Genomic DNA, 19,606 nt, shown 5'->3' on the forward strand with positions numbered 1-19,606 from the left:
GTGATTTATTCAGTTGTCTAAATATGGATTTAGGAGTCTAATATTAGCTCCTATTTTGAAAATCTTTGCCTAGGAGAGTAGCTTGTAGATTTTGTTGCACCCAAGAGGTTCTGGTTTCGTGTAATCAGATGTAATACATTTGGATATATGTAGCAACCGCTCAAGTGCTCAACATGTTTTAGATCTTTATAACCTGGGCCAGAGATAGGAGGTGGCGTTTGATTAGTCACAGATGATGCATTCTTGGCCAGGATAATATAATGTCTTTCTTTCACTGCAGGCCAGAAGTACTACAACTTTCCATTGATGACTTAAAAGTTCAGATTCCAAAAAATCTGTCCCAATTTCTAGAGGAGATGTCACACTCTAGGTTTCTTGAATGTAGGTACAGAGAAGCTCGGGCTTTCTTTCAGGTGAGTGGTAATCAGGAAATGTAAAGTAGATTTCCACTCATACACCACCATCCTGCAAAAACGTAGGTATGTGTTTGACTTGAATGGGTCTACTCATAGGCTTAAAATTAAACTCTTGCCTAAATGCAGCATGGTGGCCTTCGTTCTCACAAAGTAAAGAAACTAATTTTTTTAAAAAATTGAGCGTATAACTAGAACTTTTTTCTATGAATAACTAAAGTTGTTTCATCTGTTTAGTTCTATTCTGGGTGCATTTGTCTCTGCATTTGAAATCATATGGAGAATAGATAAATGATAATATATAAATTTGCACACACTTTAAGACCCCTCTACTCTGTCAGAGTTGTATAAAGTATCCGTAGTGTAAATAAGAGTCCCAATTTTCTGGTAATTTTTTTATTTTGGTCACAGTAGGATTGACCATGCATTACAGCACATTTGTGGTATTATACTTAAATTTGCAAGTATATTCATTCAAAATCCCCTTTTTCAGGGGCTTGTAACTTTTGAAGTGATTGATTGGGCTGAATCTTTTTAAAGCTTGTTCAGAGCAAAGAAAAGAAAAAAGTTTTGTTTTGGAGAGTTGATACCAGAGTTATCCAAGTATGGGATAGAGACTTTTTGTTGTTAAGATGCTTTTTGTGCTCTGATAACTTGAAAATGCACTGCTGCTCTTAAATGACTGTGCCTCAACTGAAATTAGTGTAAACTTGTAACTTCACTACACAATTTTAACACTTGGTGGCACCAAACAAGTTGTAAAAAATGTGCTAAAAATAACCACAGTGAGCCCAATTCTGTCCCCAGTTGGTATCCATAAGAGTTTTGTAATTGACTTTAGTGAGAGTGGGATCAGGCTCAATGTGCGTTATTGTTGAAAAGTTGTAAGCATTGCAGAGGTTTAATCACAGCATTTACATATTTTGTTTCTTTAATATATATATTCATCTTTTTGGTTTTGGTGTGGATCATTCCAGTAGTATGTTAATACTGACTTTTACATTTTATCAGTTTGGAAAAGATAACAAAGAGGATGGTTTATCACAGGGGTTCTCAACCTTTTTCTATCTGAGGCCCCCCTCGACATGCTATAAAAACTCTATGGCCCCTTGGGGGTGGAGGGGCTTCGGGGAGGGGCCTTGGGTATAGGCGTATTTTTACTTCTGTTTGGTGGGGGGGGGGGAAGGGGCCAGCAGTGCTCGAAACACCTCTGCATGGTGGGGTCCAGGGAGGAAATGCCACCTCCACCCCTTGACTCACCTCAGTAGGCCACCCAGCCTGTCTGGGTTGGGGGGCAGGTGCAACCCAAAATTATAACTCAAAGTTGGGGGGCTTAGCTCAAAAAGTTTGAAAACAGCTTAGAGTCCAGGGACGTGGTAGCTAGGGGCTGTGTGCACACAGGGTGGCTGTGGGTACAGGGAGGGGGCGGCTAGGGGCTGTGTGCAGACAGGAAGTAGCTTAGATGCAGGGATGGGGATAGCTGAGTCTGTGTGCAGGCAGGAGATAGCTCAGGATGCAGGGAGAGGGGTACTAGGGGCTGTGTGCTGGGAGGACTCCCCTGCAGTTCCTGTTCCACAAGGGGTCAGCCAGCCACAGAGCTGGGTCTCTCCACCTTGGGGGACTCTTACCGGTTGCCTCTGCTGGAGCAAATCGCTGAGGAGCAGCTTCAACTTGGGGCACCAGCAAGAGAGGAAGGAACGCTGCTGCTGCCTACTACATGGCGCTTGCCAGAGCAGCAGCTGCCCCGCACTGCCCAGCTCCAGCTTCCACCTGCAACGTGGCCAAGGGGCAGGGAGAGGAGATGTGGGGGGTGAGGTGCAGAGCTGCCCCTGGGACTGTCATAATCTAGTGCTGCAGTTTGGGGTGTGTGGAGGGTGGGGGAATGCCCTCCATGTCCCCAACTCTGCTTCTGCCTCACAGGGAGCATCAGGGCTCTAGGCTTCAGTCCGTCTTCAGCCCCATGCGGCGCGCCAGGAATCAGGGCTTTAGTTGCATGGCCCCATAGCCCCCTTGAAAGGGCTCACGGACCCCCAGGGGGCCACGAACCCCCGACTGAGAACCGCTGGTTTCTTGTATAGGCATTTAAATTTTACTTTTCTCATTTCACCATTTGTATTGCCAAATAGCCACAAGATGGCGGTATGGACAGTGTCCAGCGACTAATCAAAGTCTTGAAAAAAATTGCCTTTTTTTTTTTTTAAACTAAGAACATTTTCAAAATTAAGGTGCATTTATGTCTGAAAGTAGTTTAATATTCCTTATCCCTTTAGCTGTACCCTGATGATGCCTCTCTTGATGCAGTGGAGTTTAGGAGAAAAGCAAAAGCATTGCTGCATCTGGCTGCCCTGACATTAAATAACTTAGGGGTGAGGTTCTGGCTGAGCAGTGGAACGTGCCTTGGTAAAGTATTTGAGCTTATATCGTATTGCTTTTCAAACTCATTGAAGCCCCTTTCGAAATCTGAAACATTTAATCCTGTTTAGTTCCAGTGCTGGTGGCTGAGGTTGACAGCTGAATGCTTCAGGTTAGTAGGTGGTATCTGATAGGTGTGTGAAGCAGGAGTCCAGTACATTAGCACAGATAAAATAACTTCACTACTAAGTCAAAATGAGGAATTCACAAATTACAATAAAATAAAGCAGTAATTGTTTTATTTCCAAGATTCCTTTCAGAAGCCACTTAGAGCCCAGCCATTTGAGATGCTGGGCATGCTTCATATGAAATGTTGAGCGTTTCCATTTAAGTCAGTAGTACGTCAGTACATTGATCACCTCTCAGGAAACTCTTAGCAGTTTGCAGGACCAGGTCACTAATAATAATTTGTAAAGGTACTTGAAAGAAAATGCAGAGGAATCTTACTTCTCAGTTATCTTTTATTTTAGATGCAGATTTTCCTCCATCCCACACAAACTTGGTGTTTAATGTGATAAATTATTTATAAAACTTCAGTAGAGGGGGAACCATATGGTAACCTATTGACTGTATCAAGGTTGAAAGCAATATCTCAAATTCATTATTGGTGAAAGAGAATGTTAAATTCCAAAGTAGATTATAGCCATAGATTTAATAATTCTTGTTAGCATTTCATTAAATGTTAGGGTTTATTTTTGCCTTTAAATGGAGTATTATTTTAGTGATGTGCAGTTCCCTATGATGTGGCTTAAACAAAAAGGGGGAGGAGGGAAGCATGTCTGGGCTTCTAGTCTCACCATTTCCCAACAGCAGTGGGTAGGCAGTTTACATCCCAGAAATACCTAGTATTTGAAATGAAGTAATCCATTTTTAAAAATAGAATTGTGACTCCATAAATATTACATAAAGGGCTCAGATCAGGAATGGTTTTCTTTTAAAAATGTAAGTTAGAAAACATACCTTTAGGAGAGATTGAGGGATTGTTATTTAAGTGGTGATAGGGCCCCTTCACAATCCTAACTTTTCCAGGGGAGACAGCTGGGCCACAAGTGGAGTAGCTCCCTATGCTCCTCCTCTTCCAATCTAGGTGTCTCTGTGGGGGGCAGCTGAGTGGCTTCCCTCAAAGATATCTCAGCTAGTGGCACATGAAACTTCATTCTTACTTTGTTTCAGCTCTAGCTGTGTATTCACCATGTCTCTGATTTCATTTTTTCTCCATTTTAGGCTGGTATAGACAGTGCAGTATTATTCCTTATAGCAAAGATGTGGATTTGGGGGTCTTCATACAAGACTATAGATCTGATATTATTCCAGCATTTCAGAAGGCAGGACTATCACTGAAGCACAAGTTTGGCAAGGTTAGTAGGTAACAAATCTGAACTGTGAACCTAACCTTCATTATAACATTTTCTCAAGGTTCTGGTTGTCTGAAGGTGTTTAAAAACAGTTTTCATAAGAGAGGATCTCGTAAGCCTTGATCCTGCAAATGTTTGTGCACATTTAATTTACCCATGTGTAAACTTACTGACTTCATGCACTTTCTGGGCTAGGGAAACACCTTTCATAATGGAATCCTGATCCTGCCTCTGAATTCTATTCTGTATATACTGTTATATTAAAGGGGTTTCTAATTGTGTTTTAGTGTCACTAGAGAACCTTAAATAAGAAGGTGAATTGTGTTCTGTTGCTATTGATTTGGCCTGCTTATAGGGGTGTCATTCTGCATAGACTAGTGCTTACAGCTGGCAGGGGCTGGAAGGGCTGCAAGAGAAGTACCTCAGGATGCCCATCAGAAACCCCCAGAGGGTTCAAGAAACAGCATTGTTAGACTCCAAAGAGTCAATGGCTACAGTGCAGGGTCACAAGGGTGGAGTGAAGAGACAAAATCACAGGTCTTGGACAGAGATGCGGAAGACCTTCGAGTTTAAAAAAAACATTGTTAATTAAATATAATTATAAGTGTTTTATCAGGGGCTGTATACAACCCCTATGCCAGCGTCTGATCTCACAAACAATCTTAGTTTAGCTTGGATCCAGGAGATTCATCATTAACTGGTGCTAATGGACTTACGAAACTAAAAGGAAGGAACGTTAAAAAGTAATTCATTGAGGTTATTCTGCTCTTTTATGTGAGAATCCATCTCCTTCTCAAATTGAAGACAGTTTTGCATTTTGAGTTCTAATAAAATACTCCTGCTGTGAGATCTGGCTAAAGAAATGTGGTTACACTTGCATTGTTGCAAATCTGTATACAGGATAGAGCTATGGAAACTGGTCTTCTGTGGTCTTAGAGAGGGCTTGTTAAAGGGTTTCCTTGGTGACCAGATTCTTTTTATCTTTTTACCCTTCATGTGTTCCCCACTGAGGGGGACACCCGAGATTGTAACAAGGCAATTACTCCCCTGTAACATGTCAGCACAAATAAATCACAGGCAACCTCTTACTGTTTTTTTCCTGATTGTATTATGAGTATATGAGGTGTATTTGACTGTCTCACAGGTAGAAGACAGCTTGGAACTATCCTTTCAGGGAGAAGATGGTGTGAAACTTGATATTTTTTTCTTCTATGAAGATGATGACCACATATGGAATGGAGGAACTCAAGCCAAATCGGGCAAGAAATTTAAGTATGAATTCATTTCAAACCTATAGAAGGGAAAACTAGTTGAACAAGTTGTTACCGCATTAGATGCTGTTATTAAATACTATGTGTTATGTAATAGCAATGTTTTAGAAATAGTAGTTGACATTTAGCTTTATCCTCCAAGCAAGAAGGTGCTTCAGGAAGAGAAGAATTTGTAGAGATTTTGCACAGTGAGGGCTGGAGAAATGGGAAGAGAGAAGTGAGCTGTAGTTCACAAAAGCTTATGCTCAAATAAATTGGTTAGTCTCTAAGGTGCCACAAGTACTCCTTTTCTTTTTGCGAATACAGACTAACACGGCTGCTACTCTGAAAAGTGATGTTTAAGTATCTTGTCAAATTGTTTTTATATTCAGCATTGTCAGCAGGCCCTTTTGAAAATCTGCAGTAGCCTTGGAATCTAATCGTTAAACAGATGTCATCTGGACTAAGACCAGCACTAGTTCAATAAAAATGGAAAAGGGGAATCAAGCCTACCATTTTTTTCTTTCAAGTGCTCGTTTTTATTTATTTTGTAGCACTGAGGGTTCAGTCATCTATCTGTGTGATTAGAGATTATGGCACGGGGGCTCACATGTCCCTTGCAAAATAACCCAACTCATTGAGATTCTTCTGTAATGGTCCACAACGGTACGTTTCACAATAGCATTTCTGCAGTGATATGAGCCCTTACTATCAAATGCCTTTGATGTTTTTTAAAGTATGTTCCTGTTATGAAAGTGGCTTAGGAAACATGGAACCCCATTTACAGCATCTTGCTCTTTTCTGTATCAAATATGCAGGTAAATGTAGATTTAAGCATGCAGGTTAAGTTCATGGAGGTTAGCGAGGAGGGTCAGGGAGGCAACCCATTGCTCTGGGTATCCCTAAACCTCTGACTGCCAGAAGCTAGGACTGAATGACATGGGATGGATGACTCAATAATTGCCATGTTCTGTTCATTCCCTCTGAAGCATATGGTGGTGACCACTGTCAGGAACAGGATACTGGGCTAGATGGATCATTGGGTCTGACCCAGTATGGTCATTCTTATATAAACAGTCAGCCGCGCAAACTCAGCCTGGGTTCTGAGAGTTAGACTGAGTTCTTTCCATCTGATACCTCATCTCCAGTGATAAAGGTGGTGCAGGCCAAAAGTTGTGCTGTACCTATGTTGTGACATCCAGTTCCTTGTCAAAAGAGCTGATATTCTCTTCCAAAATTATATATGTGCACCAGTCATTAGGAGCATGAAAGCAGTGTTTTTTCTCCCTGCACAAGGCAGAATGCCTCCCATGTGTGAGAATGGATGTTGGCTTTGAATTCATGCTCCAGTGTTGTGCCCAAGGTGCTGCACTCTTGGATATGGTACAGATGTTCCAGCTTTCACAGATGAAGACAAAAATATGATTGTTCTAATCCTTTTTTTGCTTTTTAAGCAGAATTGGAGAGAGGCTGGTGTGGAAGTTTGGTCTGTGATAGGTGTGGTTAGAAAGAAGTCAATATAATGAAAACGTTAAATCCTAAAGAGGTGCTTTCTAGGTGTAGTAAACTATATCTAATATATACCAAAAAGAGGCATGGAAATTAGTCCTCTTGATCAGTAACAGAATGTACCTGTTCAGAATGTCTTAACCTAGCTTCCATTGTATTAAATACCTTCTCAAAAGGAGAGAGATACAAGGGGAGATTTTTTTTATTTTTATTTTAGTTTATTTATTTATTTATTTGCCGTTAAACCTTATTATTAACTACTCTTGACTTTAAAGGCTGTGATACCCACCACCATTAGGTGCTTTCACTTTGTTCTTTCAAAATGATTGTGAAACGTGGGAGGAAATGGGGTTGGTCAACCAAGACAGAAGTTATTCTGTTTAAATCATGCTAGAATCTAATTCTTCAGCTTGGAGTGAATTTCTAAGAGTTGTTATCACCTTAAAAACAGAGCTGTACAAGGCTGCGGATGGGAGAGTTTCTAAACATCAAAGTGAGAACTAATAGAGTTTAGAAGCTATAGAGTTACTGCTGCAGAAATTAGAAGCTCTATCATAAGTACATACAGAGCTCGCATTTAACTTTTTATTTTGTTGTATCTCTAAGTGACCTTGACTAGGTCTGAGCCACTGGAACTCTATGGTCATACATTAAATGATCTCTGAATTGACTGTTCTTCAAGAATAAGTGGTGGTGATACAGTCAAACCTCAGAGTTATGGACACCTTGGGAATGGAGGTTGTGTGTAACTCTGAAATGTTTGTAACTCTGAACAAAGCGCAGTTTGGGCTCCAAATCCAACAGCTGACACTCCAAGCAGCAACTGAGCTCCCTTCTCAGCCCCGGCATGAGTTTGCAAGCTTGGCCCCTTCAGCCAGGGGCATGTGTGTGTGTGTGTGAGAGAAAATAGCATGTCCCCCCTCCCAGCTGGGGGTGGGGGTAAAAACAGCTCATCTCCCTCCTGGCAGGGAGGGGAAAAAGCTGTGTGGACCCCAGCGCTGCTCCTGCTCTGCTGGCTCCAGCTGCCTTGGTCTGGCAGCCCTAGCATCTTGCTGTAAGTGGCTGCCCTGCTGGTGGGGATGGGGTGGGGACAGGCAGCCCAGATGTGCCTACCTTTAAGATGCAATACAGGCACAGTACAGTACTTGCTTTTTTTTTCCCCCCCCTTTCTCTCTGCTGCTGCCTGATTGGTTACTTCCAGTTTCACATGGTGTCCAGTCCAGAACTCTGGTGTTCATATCTTTGAGGTTCTACTGTACCAGAATTTCTATGGTTGGGAGTGAATACTGCAGAATTTAGAAGCTCTGAAGTTACTGTGGTATAGCAACAACTTAATATTTCACGGTAGAAACAATAAGATATATTAGATTTAAATCAACCAACTGAACAAACAAATCACATTGGGAAATTAACAAAAAACTTAGCATTAGGGTAAATAATATTAGTATAGGAACACTATGAATTTCCTCATTTTCAAACATTAATTTAGTAAAATTTTATTGGAACAATTGTAGTTGTATAATTATTTACAACTATAAGTATTTTAACAACGTTTTTGCCTCTGAATTATAAGGACAGTGCAGCTGGTTGAGCAGCAGTGACTTTTATACTGGCATTTGAGAGACTCTTAATTTGACAGGTTTCAGAGTAGCAGAGTAGGCCGTGTTAGTCTGTATTCGCAAAAAGAACAGGAGGACTTGTAGCACCTTAGAGACTAACAAATTTATTTGAGCATAAGCTTTCGTGAGCTACAGCTCACTTCATTGGATGCATTCAGTGGAAAATACAGTGGGGAGATTTATATACATAGAGAACATGAAACAATGGGTGTTACCATACACACTGTAACCAGAGTGATCACTTAAGGATCACTTAATTTGACAGTCAGCATAGGAGTGTTGTGCCTTAACTAGTGTGTACTAAGGCTTGTTGCAGACTTCTTTTAGGGAACTGGTATGATCAGATAGTGTCATTTTTACCACACAGAGTAAATGCCCAGTGTAGAATGCTCACCAGTTATTTACATCATACTAGAATTGATCTTGATGCTTTACAGTCATGAATAAAAGTAGGGTCCCTACTCCAAGAAATGCATAATTTGAATAGCCAAAATATAGATTAAGGATATGGGAAAGGAAAGCAAAGTATCTGAGCAGTTATATTTGGCACATGTTGTTTTAATTTTTTAGAATTGTAGCTATTTTTCATGTAGTCATATTTTGTTCTTGGGGAGCTGGTTTCCTAACTTCCACAAGAGATGCCTTGAATAGACAGTTTTGTGAGTATGGCCCCAATCGTGCAAACACATATATTGTGATTAACTTTATGCACATGATACTCCTGGAGGAATTCTGCACCAAAAAATTAAACATTCTGCGCACACTATTTTAAAATTCTGAAAGATTCTGCATATTTTATTTGTCAAAATAACACAATATAATCACACCAGTTTCAATTATTTTGGTAAATTATTTCAAAATACCTATCAGCAAGTATGTCTGTAACAATATAGAAAACAAAAAGCCCTGCACCTCCCCCCCCCCCACCCCATGGCCCTGCGCCTCCACTCCCATTCAGCCCCTGGCCCAGTCTGTCCTCCCCCACTAGCCTTTATGGGCCCCTGTCTGATCCCCAGCAGCCCCATGCTGTCTGTCTCCCCATATCCCCTGTCTCCTGGCCTGGCCCAACAGGTGCTCTGAAGAAGGCACTGCAGGCTCTTTCTCTTCCCTATCCTAGCTGGGACTGGCTGGGAGCAGCTGCTGTGTTCTGATGCTACAGCGCCCTCTGGTGGGCAAAAGGTGGAACTGTAGCAACTCTTCAACAGACGCTTTTTTCTGCAAAAAAATTAAAATAAAATATGCGCGGCACATGTGCTGTTTCTGGGGCTGCTTGACTACTATTTGTCCAGGTCAGCTTGTAGGGTTACAGTCTAACCCGAAGTAACTTAATCATAGAACATCAGGATTGGAAGGGACCTCAGGAGGTCATCTAGTCCAACCCCCTGCTCAAAGCAGGACCGATCCCCAATTTTTGCCCCAGATCCCTAAATGGCCCCCTCAAGGATTGAACTCACAACCCTGGGTTTAGCAGGCCAATGCTCAAACCACTGAGCTATCCTTCCCCTCCTCCCTTGTCCTGGGTTTGCATCACAAGTCAGTGACAAAGTTGGAAGTAGATCCTAGGCTCCGTGGTCTGAATCTTCTCCATTGGATCACCTGGGCATTGCTGGTATGTCTCATTCTACCACAGGTGTGAGAAGAGGGAGGGGCATTCTGCATAGGTCTGGCAACTCATATTACTTCAGTGCCCCATGGCAGGTTTGGTTTTCTTTGTGATTTTTATTTTTAAGGGCATTGCACCTGCAGAGAAGCAATCAGGGAGAGCATATTGAGCATGTAGCCATAATAAAACTCCAGCTTCAAAGCACTTGACAACCATTAACTAGTTAATCCTCACAACATCTCTGTAAGGTAAATAAGTCAATATTATCCTTATTTCACAGATAGGAAACAGAAGTGGGGAGGTTAAGTGACTTGCCCAAAATCATGCAGCCATTCGTGGGCAGGGAAGGAATTGAAATGAAGATGTCCCTGACTCTGTCTTATGCTCTGGCCACAATACACAATCTGTACTCCTTCATAATTTTAAAAATCAAATGTTGTAGTGGCTTCCAAGGTTTTGTTTACTGAATATCATACCTATATTTGAGTCTTAACTATTGTGTTCTCTTATTGTAACATAGGTACCTGTTTCCTAAGTTTACACTGTGTTGGACTGAGTTTGTAGAACTCAAGGTACATGTGCCTTGTGAAACCCTCCAATATGTCGAAGCCAACTATGGCAAGGACTGGAAGGTACCTGTGAAGATGTGGGACTGGAAAAGCTCTCCATCCAATGTGCAGTCCAATGGGATGTGGCCTGTTGATGAATGGGATGATGTCATTCAAGTCTACTGATCACATGGATGTAACCAGGATTTGTTTGGTACCACTGGACCTATCCATGCCTAATTTCCCTAACCCCAAGATGTTGAGATCAGTTTTCATCCACTTCCTAAGGAGATCTTGAATCTTTTTTGGCATAATAGGTGGTGTGTGTACTACTCACGACACTTACATCTGGCATTCTCTGTGACAGCTAAAGGAAGAGAATGAAGGAAGTATGTGTGAACTGAGAAGACTATCTGAGAGGAAAGAGGTACAAAAGAAGTGTAAGAAAGATTGAAGTGGGGATATAGGTAGGAAAAATTAAACTTGAACCCAGACCAAATGGCTCAGTATGCTTTGTCTTGTGGGGGGAAGGATGTCATTTGCTTAGAAATTCAGCACTGAAATACTAGAGTGGTGGGCACCATAGAAATACCTTACATAGATAGATAGATACATTGATCTAAAGCATCCCCCAGTGGTTGTGGCAGTCAGTCTGACTTCAGAGGTCACTGGAATGTTGTCCAGTTACTCAGAGCAGGAGTCACTGCTTTGTGAAGGGGCACAGCTAAGATAGGGATACAAAGGCAGCCCTGGATGAAAAGGTAGGATAAGACACTGAAGAGTCCTATCCACATCAGAGGAGGTGTGGGCTTTCCTAATATGCCCTTGGGAAACCCTGAACTTGGGGCTCAGTTAAAAGTAGAGACGTTTTCTATTAACCACTTTATGTAGATATGTCAAGGAATGCTATCCACGCTTTGTTTTTTTAACATGGAGCCATATGCTACAGGGGGACACTTTGTATAAAAGGAGAGTCCAGAATTCTGATCTTTGATGCTCTAAACCATGGGTCTCAAGTAACCTGGGAGTTGTAAACAGATTTTATAGGGTCATAATCACCCTCCCTTTTTTTAGAGTTAGATAGGAGCAGAGTCCTGAAACTTCTTTATTGTTATTGTAACCTGGGGTCATAATATGGACGAGGTTGAGAATCACTACCCTCATCTTTTAAGTGTAAATCCCAAGCTGTTAATTTGTATACAGCTGCCAACTCCTTCCTCAGATTTACAGTAGTGTAATTTAAAGGCTACTGCTCGTGTGTCACTGGATATAAAAATCTCTCAGCTGTATCTCCTTTCATTACTACTTGCATTTTTGGTCAGTACAGTAAACTGTTTTTTGTTTTGGGGAGGGATTGCTGAATAATAGCTTCTGTTTGAACCTGTGCTTGAATCCGTTTAGCGAGATGGATCTAGAGTATTCCTAAAGTGAAGTCAGTGAAGCTAAATGACCCTGATTTGTTCGGCTCCTTCTCAGTGGGCAAGTCGAGCTCTGGGGTTGTTAATGAAATATGAATACCACATGTACCAGCACTGACCCTGGAGCACTCATGGTGCCAATGTCAAGTAGGTAAGCAATTTGATGCTTTCATATCTGTGTATAATAAGGCTGTACTCCAGATTTCTTTCCTTGAGCATGACGGTTATCTACAAGTCACGGCTTTTTTGTCAGTTACTGGCGACAGATAGGACAAATCTTAGTTTTGTATTCAGTTGATGCAGATACCTGAAAAATTCAGTATTTATGTATCCAAGTTAGTACAGTTTTGAGTAGCTAACACAGCTGCATCTGAGTGACTGTTTTACTGCTGTACCATTCCAGGTGCACTCTGGGGCTTCCCTGGTATTTACAGAGTGCGTGACACACTTTATTCCTGCCAACCCTCCTAATTCCAGAACTCTCCTGCCACTGAATACTACAGTAAATAACTCAGAATTTGTCCAGTACTTTAAAAAATGGATTTGTCACATCCTTAATTACTACTGGCTTTTTAAACACTACAAAAACATCAATATTTTTTTGCCAAATTGGGGAGGGGAAGAGGTTAAATCCTAGTAATGTTTTTACTTGATGAGGTGAAGCACTGAGTCTGTGAAGGGATGAGTTTTCAGGTGGTACTTCTTGCATTCTTTTTTGTTGTTACATATGACCTAAAGCCAATCTCCTTTTGATGGTTGTATTATTCAGAGCTCTGTGTTATGCAGCACTATGTTATTAAATACGGTACAGTTGCTCTCTGTTTTTACAATGTGATAGAGCTTTGGAATGGAAAGATAAGATAGTGTCAGGATAGAAAATGTGCAATCCTGTCACAAGTTTGTGATTTTATATTTGTAAATGGAAAGGCTAGAAGCAAAAACAAAAATACTCATCCCCTAAGCAGAAGAGAATGTTTTAAATATCTGACTACAATACTGTATATGTGTGTGTGTTTAACTTATTGTCCAGGCTGTTAAAATACTTTTCTTCTGAAGAGAAAAAGATATTCTTTAACACTGACTAAGGCCATGTCTACACTACCACTTGTGTCACTCGGTGTGAAAAAACCACCCCCATGAGCAACATAAGTTTCACTGGCCTAAGCGGTAGTGTGAACGTTGCTATGTCGGCGGAGAGCTTTACCTGATGACATCGCTACTGCCACTCATTGAGGGAGTTTTATTATGTCTCTGGGAGAGCTCTCTTCCATCGGCAGAGAGCAGCTAGGCGAGCGCTCTGAGGCCATGTCTACACTATGAAACTAGGTCGAATTTATAGAATTCGGTTTTGTAGAAAGCGTTTTTATACAGTCAATTGTGGGTGTCCCCACACAAATGCTCTAAATGCATTTAGTCGGCGGAGTGCGTCCATAGTACCGAGGCAACCATCGACTTCTGGAACGTTGCACTGTGGGTAGCTATCCCACAGTTCCTGCAGTCTCCGCTGCCCATTTGAATTCTGGGTAGAAATCCCCATGCCTGATAGGGCAAAAACATTGTCACAGGTGGTGCTGGGTATATATCGTCAGGCCCCCCCCCTTCCCTCCTTCCCTCCACGAAAGCAACGGCAGACAATCGTTTCGTGCCTTTTTTCCTGGGTTACCTGTGCAGACGCCATACCACGGCAAGCATGGAGCCCGCTCAGCTCACAGTAACCGTATGTCTCCTGGGTGCTGGCAGACGTGGTACTGTATTGCTACACAGCAGCCGCTCATTGCCTTTTGGCAGCAGACAGTGCAGTATGACTGGTAGCCATCGTCGCCGTACTCCAGGGTGCTCTTTTAGCTGACCTTGGTGAGGTCGTTGGGGCGCCTGGGCAAACATGGGAGTGTCTCAGCCAGTTCATTTCCCTTTTAAGTTTTGTCTCATGGGGATTCAGTCCTGCTGGCAGTCCTACTGCACCGTCTTCTAATGAGCAGCCAGGAGACGACAATGGCCAGCAGTCATACTGCACCATCTTCTGCCGAGCACCCAGGACAGGACGATGGCCAGCAGTCGTACTGCACCGTCTGCTGCCGGCAAGATGTATAAAGATAGATGAAGTGGATCAAAAGAAGAAATAGACCAGATTTGTTTTGTATTCATTTTCTCCTTTCTCCCTCCCTCCCTCCGTGAAATCAACGGCTTGCTAAACCCAGGATTTTGAGTTCTATCCTTGAGGGGGCCATTCTGTTTCTCCTTGATGCAAAGCCACCCCTTCTGTTGATTTTAATTCCCTGTAAGCCATGTTGTCAGTCTCCCCTCCCTCCGTCAGAGCAACGGCAGACAGTCATTTCGCTCCCTTTTCCCTGGATTGCCCGAGCAGACACCATAGCACAGCAAGCATGGAGCCCATTCAGCTCACCGCAGCAGTTATGACCATTGTAAACACCTCGCTCGTTATCGTGCAATTTATGCAGAACCAGCACCTGAGAAACCAGGCGAGGAGGCGACAGCAGTGTGGTGATGAGGACATGAACGCAGAATTTTCTAAAACTGCGGTCCCTAGCAGTTTGGAGATCATGGTGTTACTGGGGCAGGCTCATACCATGGAACGCTGATTTTGGGCCCAGGAAACAAGCACAGAGTGGTGAGACTGCATAGAGTTGCAGGTTTGGGATGATGCCCAGTGGCTCCGAAACTTTCGCATATGTAAGGGCACTTTTATGGAACTTTGTGACTTGCTTTCCCCTGCCCTGAAGCGCAAGAATACCAAGATGAGAGCAGCCCTCATAGTTCACAAGCGAGTAGCAATAGCCCTGTGGAAGCTTGCAACGCCAGACAGCTACCGGTCAGTCGGTAATCAATTTGGAGTGGGCAAATCTACTGTGGGGGTTGCTGTGATGCAAGTCGTCAATGCAATCATTGAGCTGCTGATATCAAGGGTAGTGACCCTGGGAAATGTGCAGGTCATAGTGGATGGCTTTGCTGCAATGGGATTCCCTAACGGTGGTGGGGCTGTAGACGGAACCCATATCCCTATCTTGGTACCGGACCACCAGGGCAGCCAGTACATAAACCGCAAGGGGTACTTTTCAATGGCGCTGCAAGCACTGGTGGATCACAAGGGATGTTTCACGAACATCGACGTGGGATGTCCGGGAAAGGTTCATGACGCTCGCGTTGTCAGGAACTCTGGTCTGTTTAAATGGCTGCAGGAAGGGAATTACTTGCCAGACCAGAGAATAACTGTTGGGGATGTTGAAATGCCTATAGTTATTCTTGGGGACCCAGCATGCCCTGGCTCATGAAGCCGTACACAGGCACCCTGGACAGTAGTAAGGAGCTGTTCAACTATAGGCTGAGCAAGTGCAGAATGGTGGTAGTGTGTGCATTTGGACGTTTAAAGGGTCGCTGGCGCAGTTTACTGACTCGCTCAGACTTCAGCGAAACCAATATTCGCATTGTTATTACTGCTTGCTGTGTGCTCCACAATCTCTGTGAGAGTAAAGGGGAGACGATTATGGTAGGGTGGCAGGTTGATGCAAATCGCCTGGCCGCTGAATACGCGCAGCCAGACACTACGGCAGTTAGAAGAGCACAGCAGGAAGTGCTGGACATCAGAGAAGCTTTGAAAACCAGTTTCATGACTGGCCAGGGTACTGTGTGACACTTCTGTTTGTTTCTTCTTGATGAAAACCCACCCCCTTGGTTGCCTCTAAATTCCCTGTAAGCCCCCCGCTCCGCTCCCCTTCGATCATAGCTTGCTTGCAAAGGAAATAAAGTCACTATCGTTCAAAAAACATGTATTCTTTATTAATTGATTATAAAAATAGGGAAATAACTGACATGGTAGCCCAGGTGGGGTGTGGGAGGAGGGTAGGAGGGAAGGAAAAGGCCACTTCAAAACTTCTTGAATGACAGCCTTCAGTTGCTTGGGCTGTCCACTGGGGTGGAGTGGTTAGGTGCCCAGAGCCTCCCCCCGCGTTCTTGGGCGTCTCGGTGAGACGGCTATGGAACTTGGGGAGGAGAGAGGGTGGTTAAACAGGGGCTGCAGCAGCAGTCTGTGATCCTGCTGCCGTTTCTGAACCTCCACCAGATGCCGGAGCATGTCCATTTTATCCCGCAGTAGCCCCGGCGTTGCCTCATGCTTCCTCTGATCTTCCTGCCGCCACCTCTCCTCACGTTCATCGGCCACTTTCCTATACTCTGCTATTGTGTCCCTCTACACATTCTGCTGAGCTCTGTCAGTGCTGGACAACTGCATGAGCTCAGAGAACATTTCAATGTGCGTACATTTTTTCCACTGCCTTATCTGAGATAGCCTTTGGGACGGAGGAGGGAGGCTTGAAACATTTGCAGCTGCTGGAGGAAAAAAAAGGAGTGAAGTATTTTAAAGTACATTTTACAGAACAATGGCTATACTCTTTCACGGTGAACAACACTATTCACGTTACATAGCACATGTGATTTTGATATAAGGTCGCATTTTGCATCTTATATTGCCTGCGGCTTTCGTGCTAGAGATCACACACGCAGTGCCGGGCAACAGAATTCGGCTTGCAGGCAGCCACGGTAAGCCATAGTCTTTCGGTTTCTGCAACCTTCATAACAGCAGCGCCCTCCTCTCCCATACCAAGCAAAGCACGTTGAGTTGGCTGTTTAGTGCTGCGGTTTTCCTGTTAAGGTGCAGCAGCAGAAACCAAACTAAACCCCCGCACCCCCCATCCAAATTCTCTGGGATGATCGCTTTACCCCTCTCCCCACTGCGTGGCTGGTATCAGGGAAGATCCCTGCTAGTCAAATGCAAACAGCTCAGCGCCAGTGCCCCTTCCCCCCCAACCGCATGGCTAACTGCGGGGAGGATTTCTTTTCAGGCACAGGCAAACAGCCCAGTAGGAACGGCCACTTCTGAATGTCCCCTTAAGTAAATTCCCCTATTTCAATCAGGTTACCATGAACGATATCACTCTCCTGAGGATAACCCAGAGAGATCAAGAATGGATGTTGCTTGAATGCCAGCAAACACCGCGACCATACGCTGCCAGGCTTTTTCATGCAATTATACCAGATTACTTGCTACTAGCATCGTGTGGTAAAGTATCCTACAATGGAGGACAGAATAAGGCTGCTCTCCCCAGAAACCTTTTGCAAAGGCTTTTAGAGTACCTCCAGGAGAGCTTCATGGAGATGTCCCTGGAGGATTTCCGCTCCACCCCCAGACACGTTAACAGACTTTTCCAGTAGCTGTACTGGCCACGAATGCATCCCAAGTCCTCAGGGCTACTTAATCATTAAAAAATGCTTGCTTTTATAACATGTATTATATTTTAAAAGGTACACTCACCAGAGGTCCCTTCTCTGGCTTGGTTGGGTTGGGAGGGTATTTCAGTCAGAGTGATGAAAAGATCCTGGCTGTCGGGGAGAACGGTGTGCTGTGTGCTCTCCTCAAGCTCGTCCTCCTCTTCTTCAACTTCCCCGTCCACAAAATCCTCAGCCGTGGCGGAGAGTACCCCATCATTGGAGTCCACGGACAGGGATGGGGTAGTGGTGGTGGGCCCCCCCCTAGAATTGAATGCAGCTCAACGTAGAAGCGGCATGTCTGGGGCTCTGTCCCGGAGCGTCTGTTTGATTCTTTGGTTTTCTGGTACACTTGTCTGAGCTCCTTAAGTTTCATGCGGTACTGTGTTGCGTCCCTGCTGTAGCCTTTGTCCCTCATGGCCTCGGAGATTTTTTGAAATGTTTTGGCATTTCGTCTTTTGAAACGTAGTTCTGATAACACGGATTCCTCTCCCCATACAGCGATCAGATCCGGTACCTCCCGTTCGGTCCATGCTGGAGCTCTTTTTCGATTCTGGGACTGCATGGTCCCCTGTGCTGATGAGCTCACCTGGCCAAACAGGAAATGAGATTCAGAAGTTCCCGGGGCTTTCCTGTACACCTGGCCAGTGCATCTGAGTTCAGAGTGCTGTCCAGAACGGTCACAATGGTGCAGTGTGGGATAGCTCCCGGAGGCCAATACCTTCGAATTGCGTCCACACTTACCCTAATTCGAAACGGCGATGTCGATTTCAGCGCTAATCCCCTCGTTGGGGAGGAGTATGGAAATCAGTTTTAAGAGCCCTTTTTGTAAAAAAAAAAAATGGCTTCGTTGTGTGCAGGGTTAATTCGATGTAACGCTGCTAAATCCGACATAAACTCATAGTGTAGACCAGGCCTTACAGTGGTGCAGCTGCATTGATACAGCTGTGCTGCTGTAACCTCGCTAGTGTAGACATGGCCTGAATGAATGAGTTTAATTTTCTACTCAGTCTGCTAATGTACAATTACGTTTTGTTATCTAGGACAGCATTTTTAACATACGGTTCAGTGTTACTATTTACTGTGGAATAATTTGAAGAGGAATGTTTTTGATCTTTGTTTTTCTAAATTCTTTATTGTTTACCTTATGCTTTTATTTTTAATAAACTCTGTGAAAACAATGTTGTTGTTTGTACAAAATACCAGAAATTATTTACTGTATCTGAGAAATAGGTGATACTATTATTATTGGATTAGATTCTCCCTTTACTTACACTGGTACAATCCCATTGACTTCACTGTGGTTGCACAGGTGTAAGTGAGGGAAAAATTTTTGCCAGCTTCCCAGCTCCTGCTGCAAACCTTTCTGACATTCACTGATTTATTTACCCACTCTTGCCAAGTAAAATGTGAGTAGCTTTCACTTACCTGCGTTGCTTTCTTTCTGTAGTTGCTATGCCCACATAAGATTGCAGAGGGGCAATAGCAAGCGTAACAGATTCCTCACATCTGTCAGAAATTTGGTAGCTTTTTAGCGATATCTACACACTTTGTTCTACCTATAGAACTCTCCTGGTCTGCTTTCTTTACTTGTTAGCCTATTTTTTGCTTCCAGCAATATAAAATCTAAACTTATTACAACAGATGCCACATGGTGAAACAACATAAGGAAAGAGGCAGAAGATTCTTGAAGAACCACGAGCAGAACCAAAAGCAGCAAGCAAATATACTAGGGCAGGTTTGAACCCAGGATGTAGTTGCATCCATTTTGCAGAATATTCCTAGGGGAAATAGGAATAGCTTATTGCAGCTTCCACTTCAGAAAATGGTTCCTCTGATGATAGATCAGATGATGTCTTCAACAGACACACTGTAAGATAGAAAAGTAGAAAATTAATGGTACATTATACTCACACTGGAATCATTTCCTGCTGCCTTATCCTGGCTTACCCTATCATGCTGGAGATGAGTTGTAGCTGTGCTCCGATCACCCCACATGGTGTGTTGCTCTTGCTGTCACTTAAGCTTGACAACCAGAGCCAGCGTGATAAAATTAATTCCTTGATACTGGAAGTCACATTTTCTGATGTTAGTGCTCTATGCAAATGCCAAATGCAGATCTTGGACTACTGTGTAATAGTATTGATCATCACTTCTGAGTAAATGGCAGACTTAAAAATCTGCATTTATTCTGTTATG

The 19,606-nt window shown here is 43.4% G+C and overlaps 1 protein-coding gene across 9 annotated transcripts in view; it reads left to right on the forward strand.

Moving 5' to 3' along the window:
- The window catches only part of FKTN (fukutin), a 45,032-nt gene extending 26,444 nt beyond the window's left edge, over window positions 1-18,588 (forward strand). For 6 of the 9 annotated variants that reach the window (XM_073345972.2, XM_073345971.2, XM_073345978.2 and 3 more), the window contains 5 exons: window positions 281-413; window positions 2,684-2,813; window positions 4,050-4,183; window positions 5,325-5,452; window positions 10,682-12,103. In XM_073345972.2, the coding sequence (XP_073202073.1) occupies window positions 281-413; window positions 2,684-2,813; window positions 4,050-4,183; window positions 5,325-5,452; window positions 10,682-10,895 (739 nt within the window). In that variant the 3' untranslated portion in view covers window positions 10,896-12,103. The other 3 variants (XR_012159162.2, XM_073345977.2, XM_073345975.2) reach the window with 3 other exon arrangements.
- Window positions 18,589-19,606: the final 1,018 nt, after the last annotated feature.

Source organism: Lepidochelys kempii, chromosome 5, assembly GCF_965140285.1.
Source record: "Lepidochelys kempii isolate rLepKem1 chromosome 5, rLepKem1.hap1, whole genome shotgun sequence".
NCBI classification, from domain to species: domain Eukaryota; kingdom Metazoa; phylum Chordata; order Testudines; family Cheloniidae; genus Lepidochelys; species Lepidochelys kempii.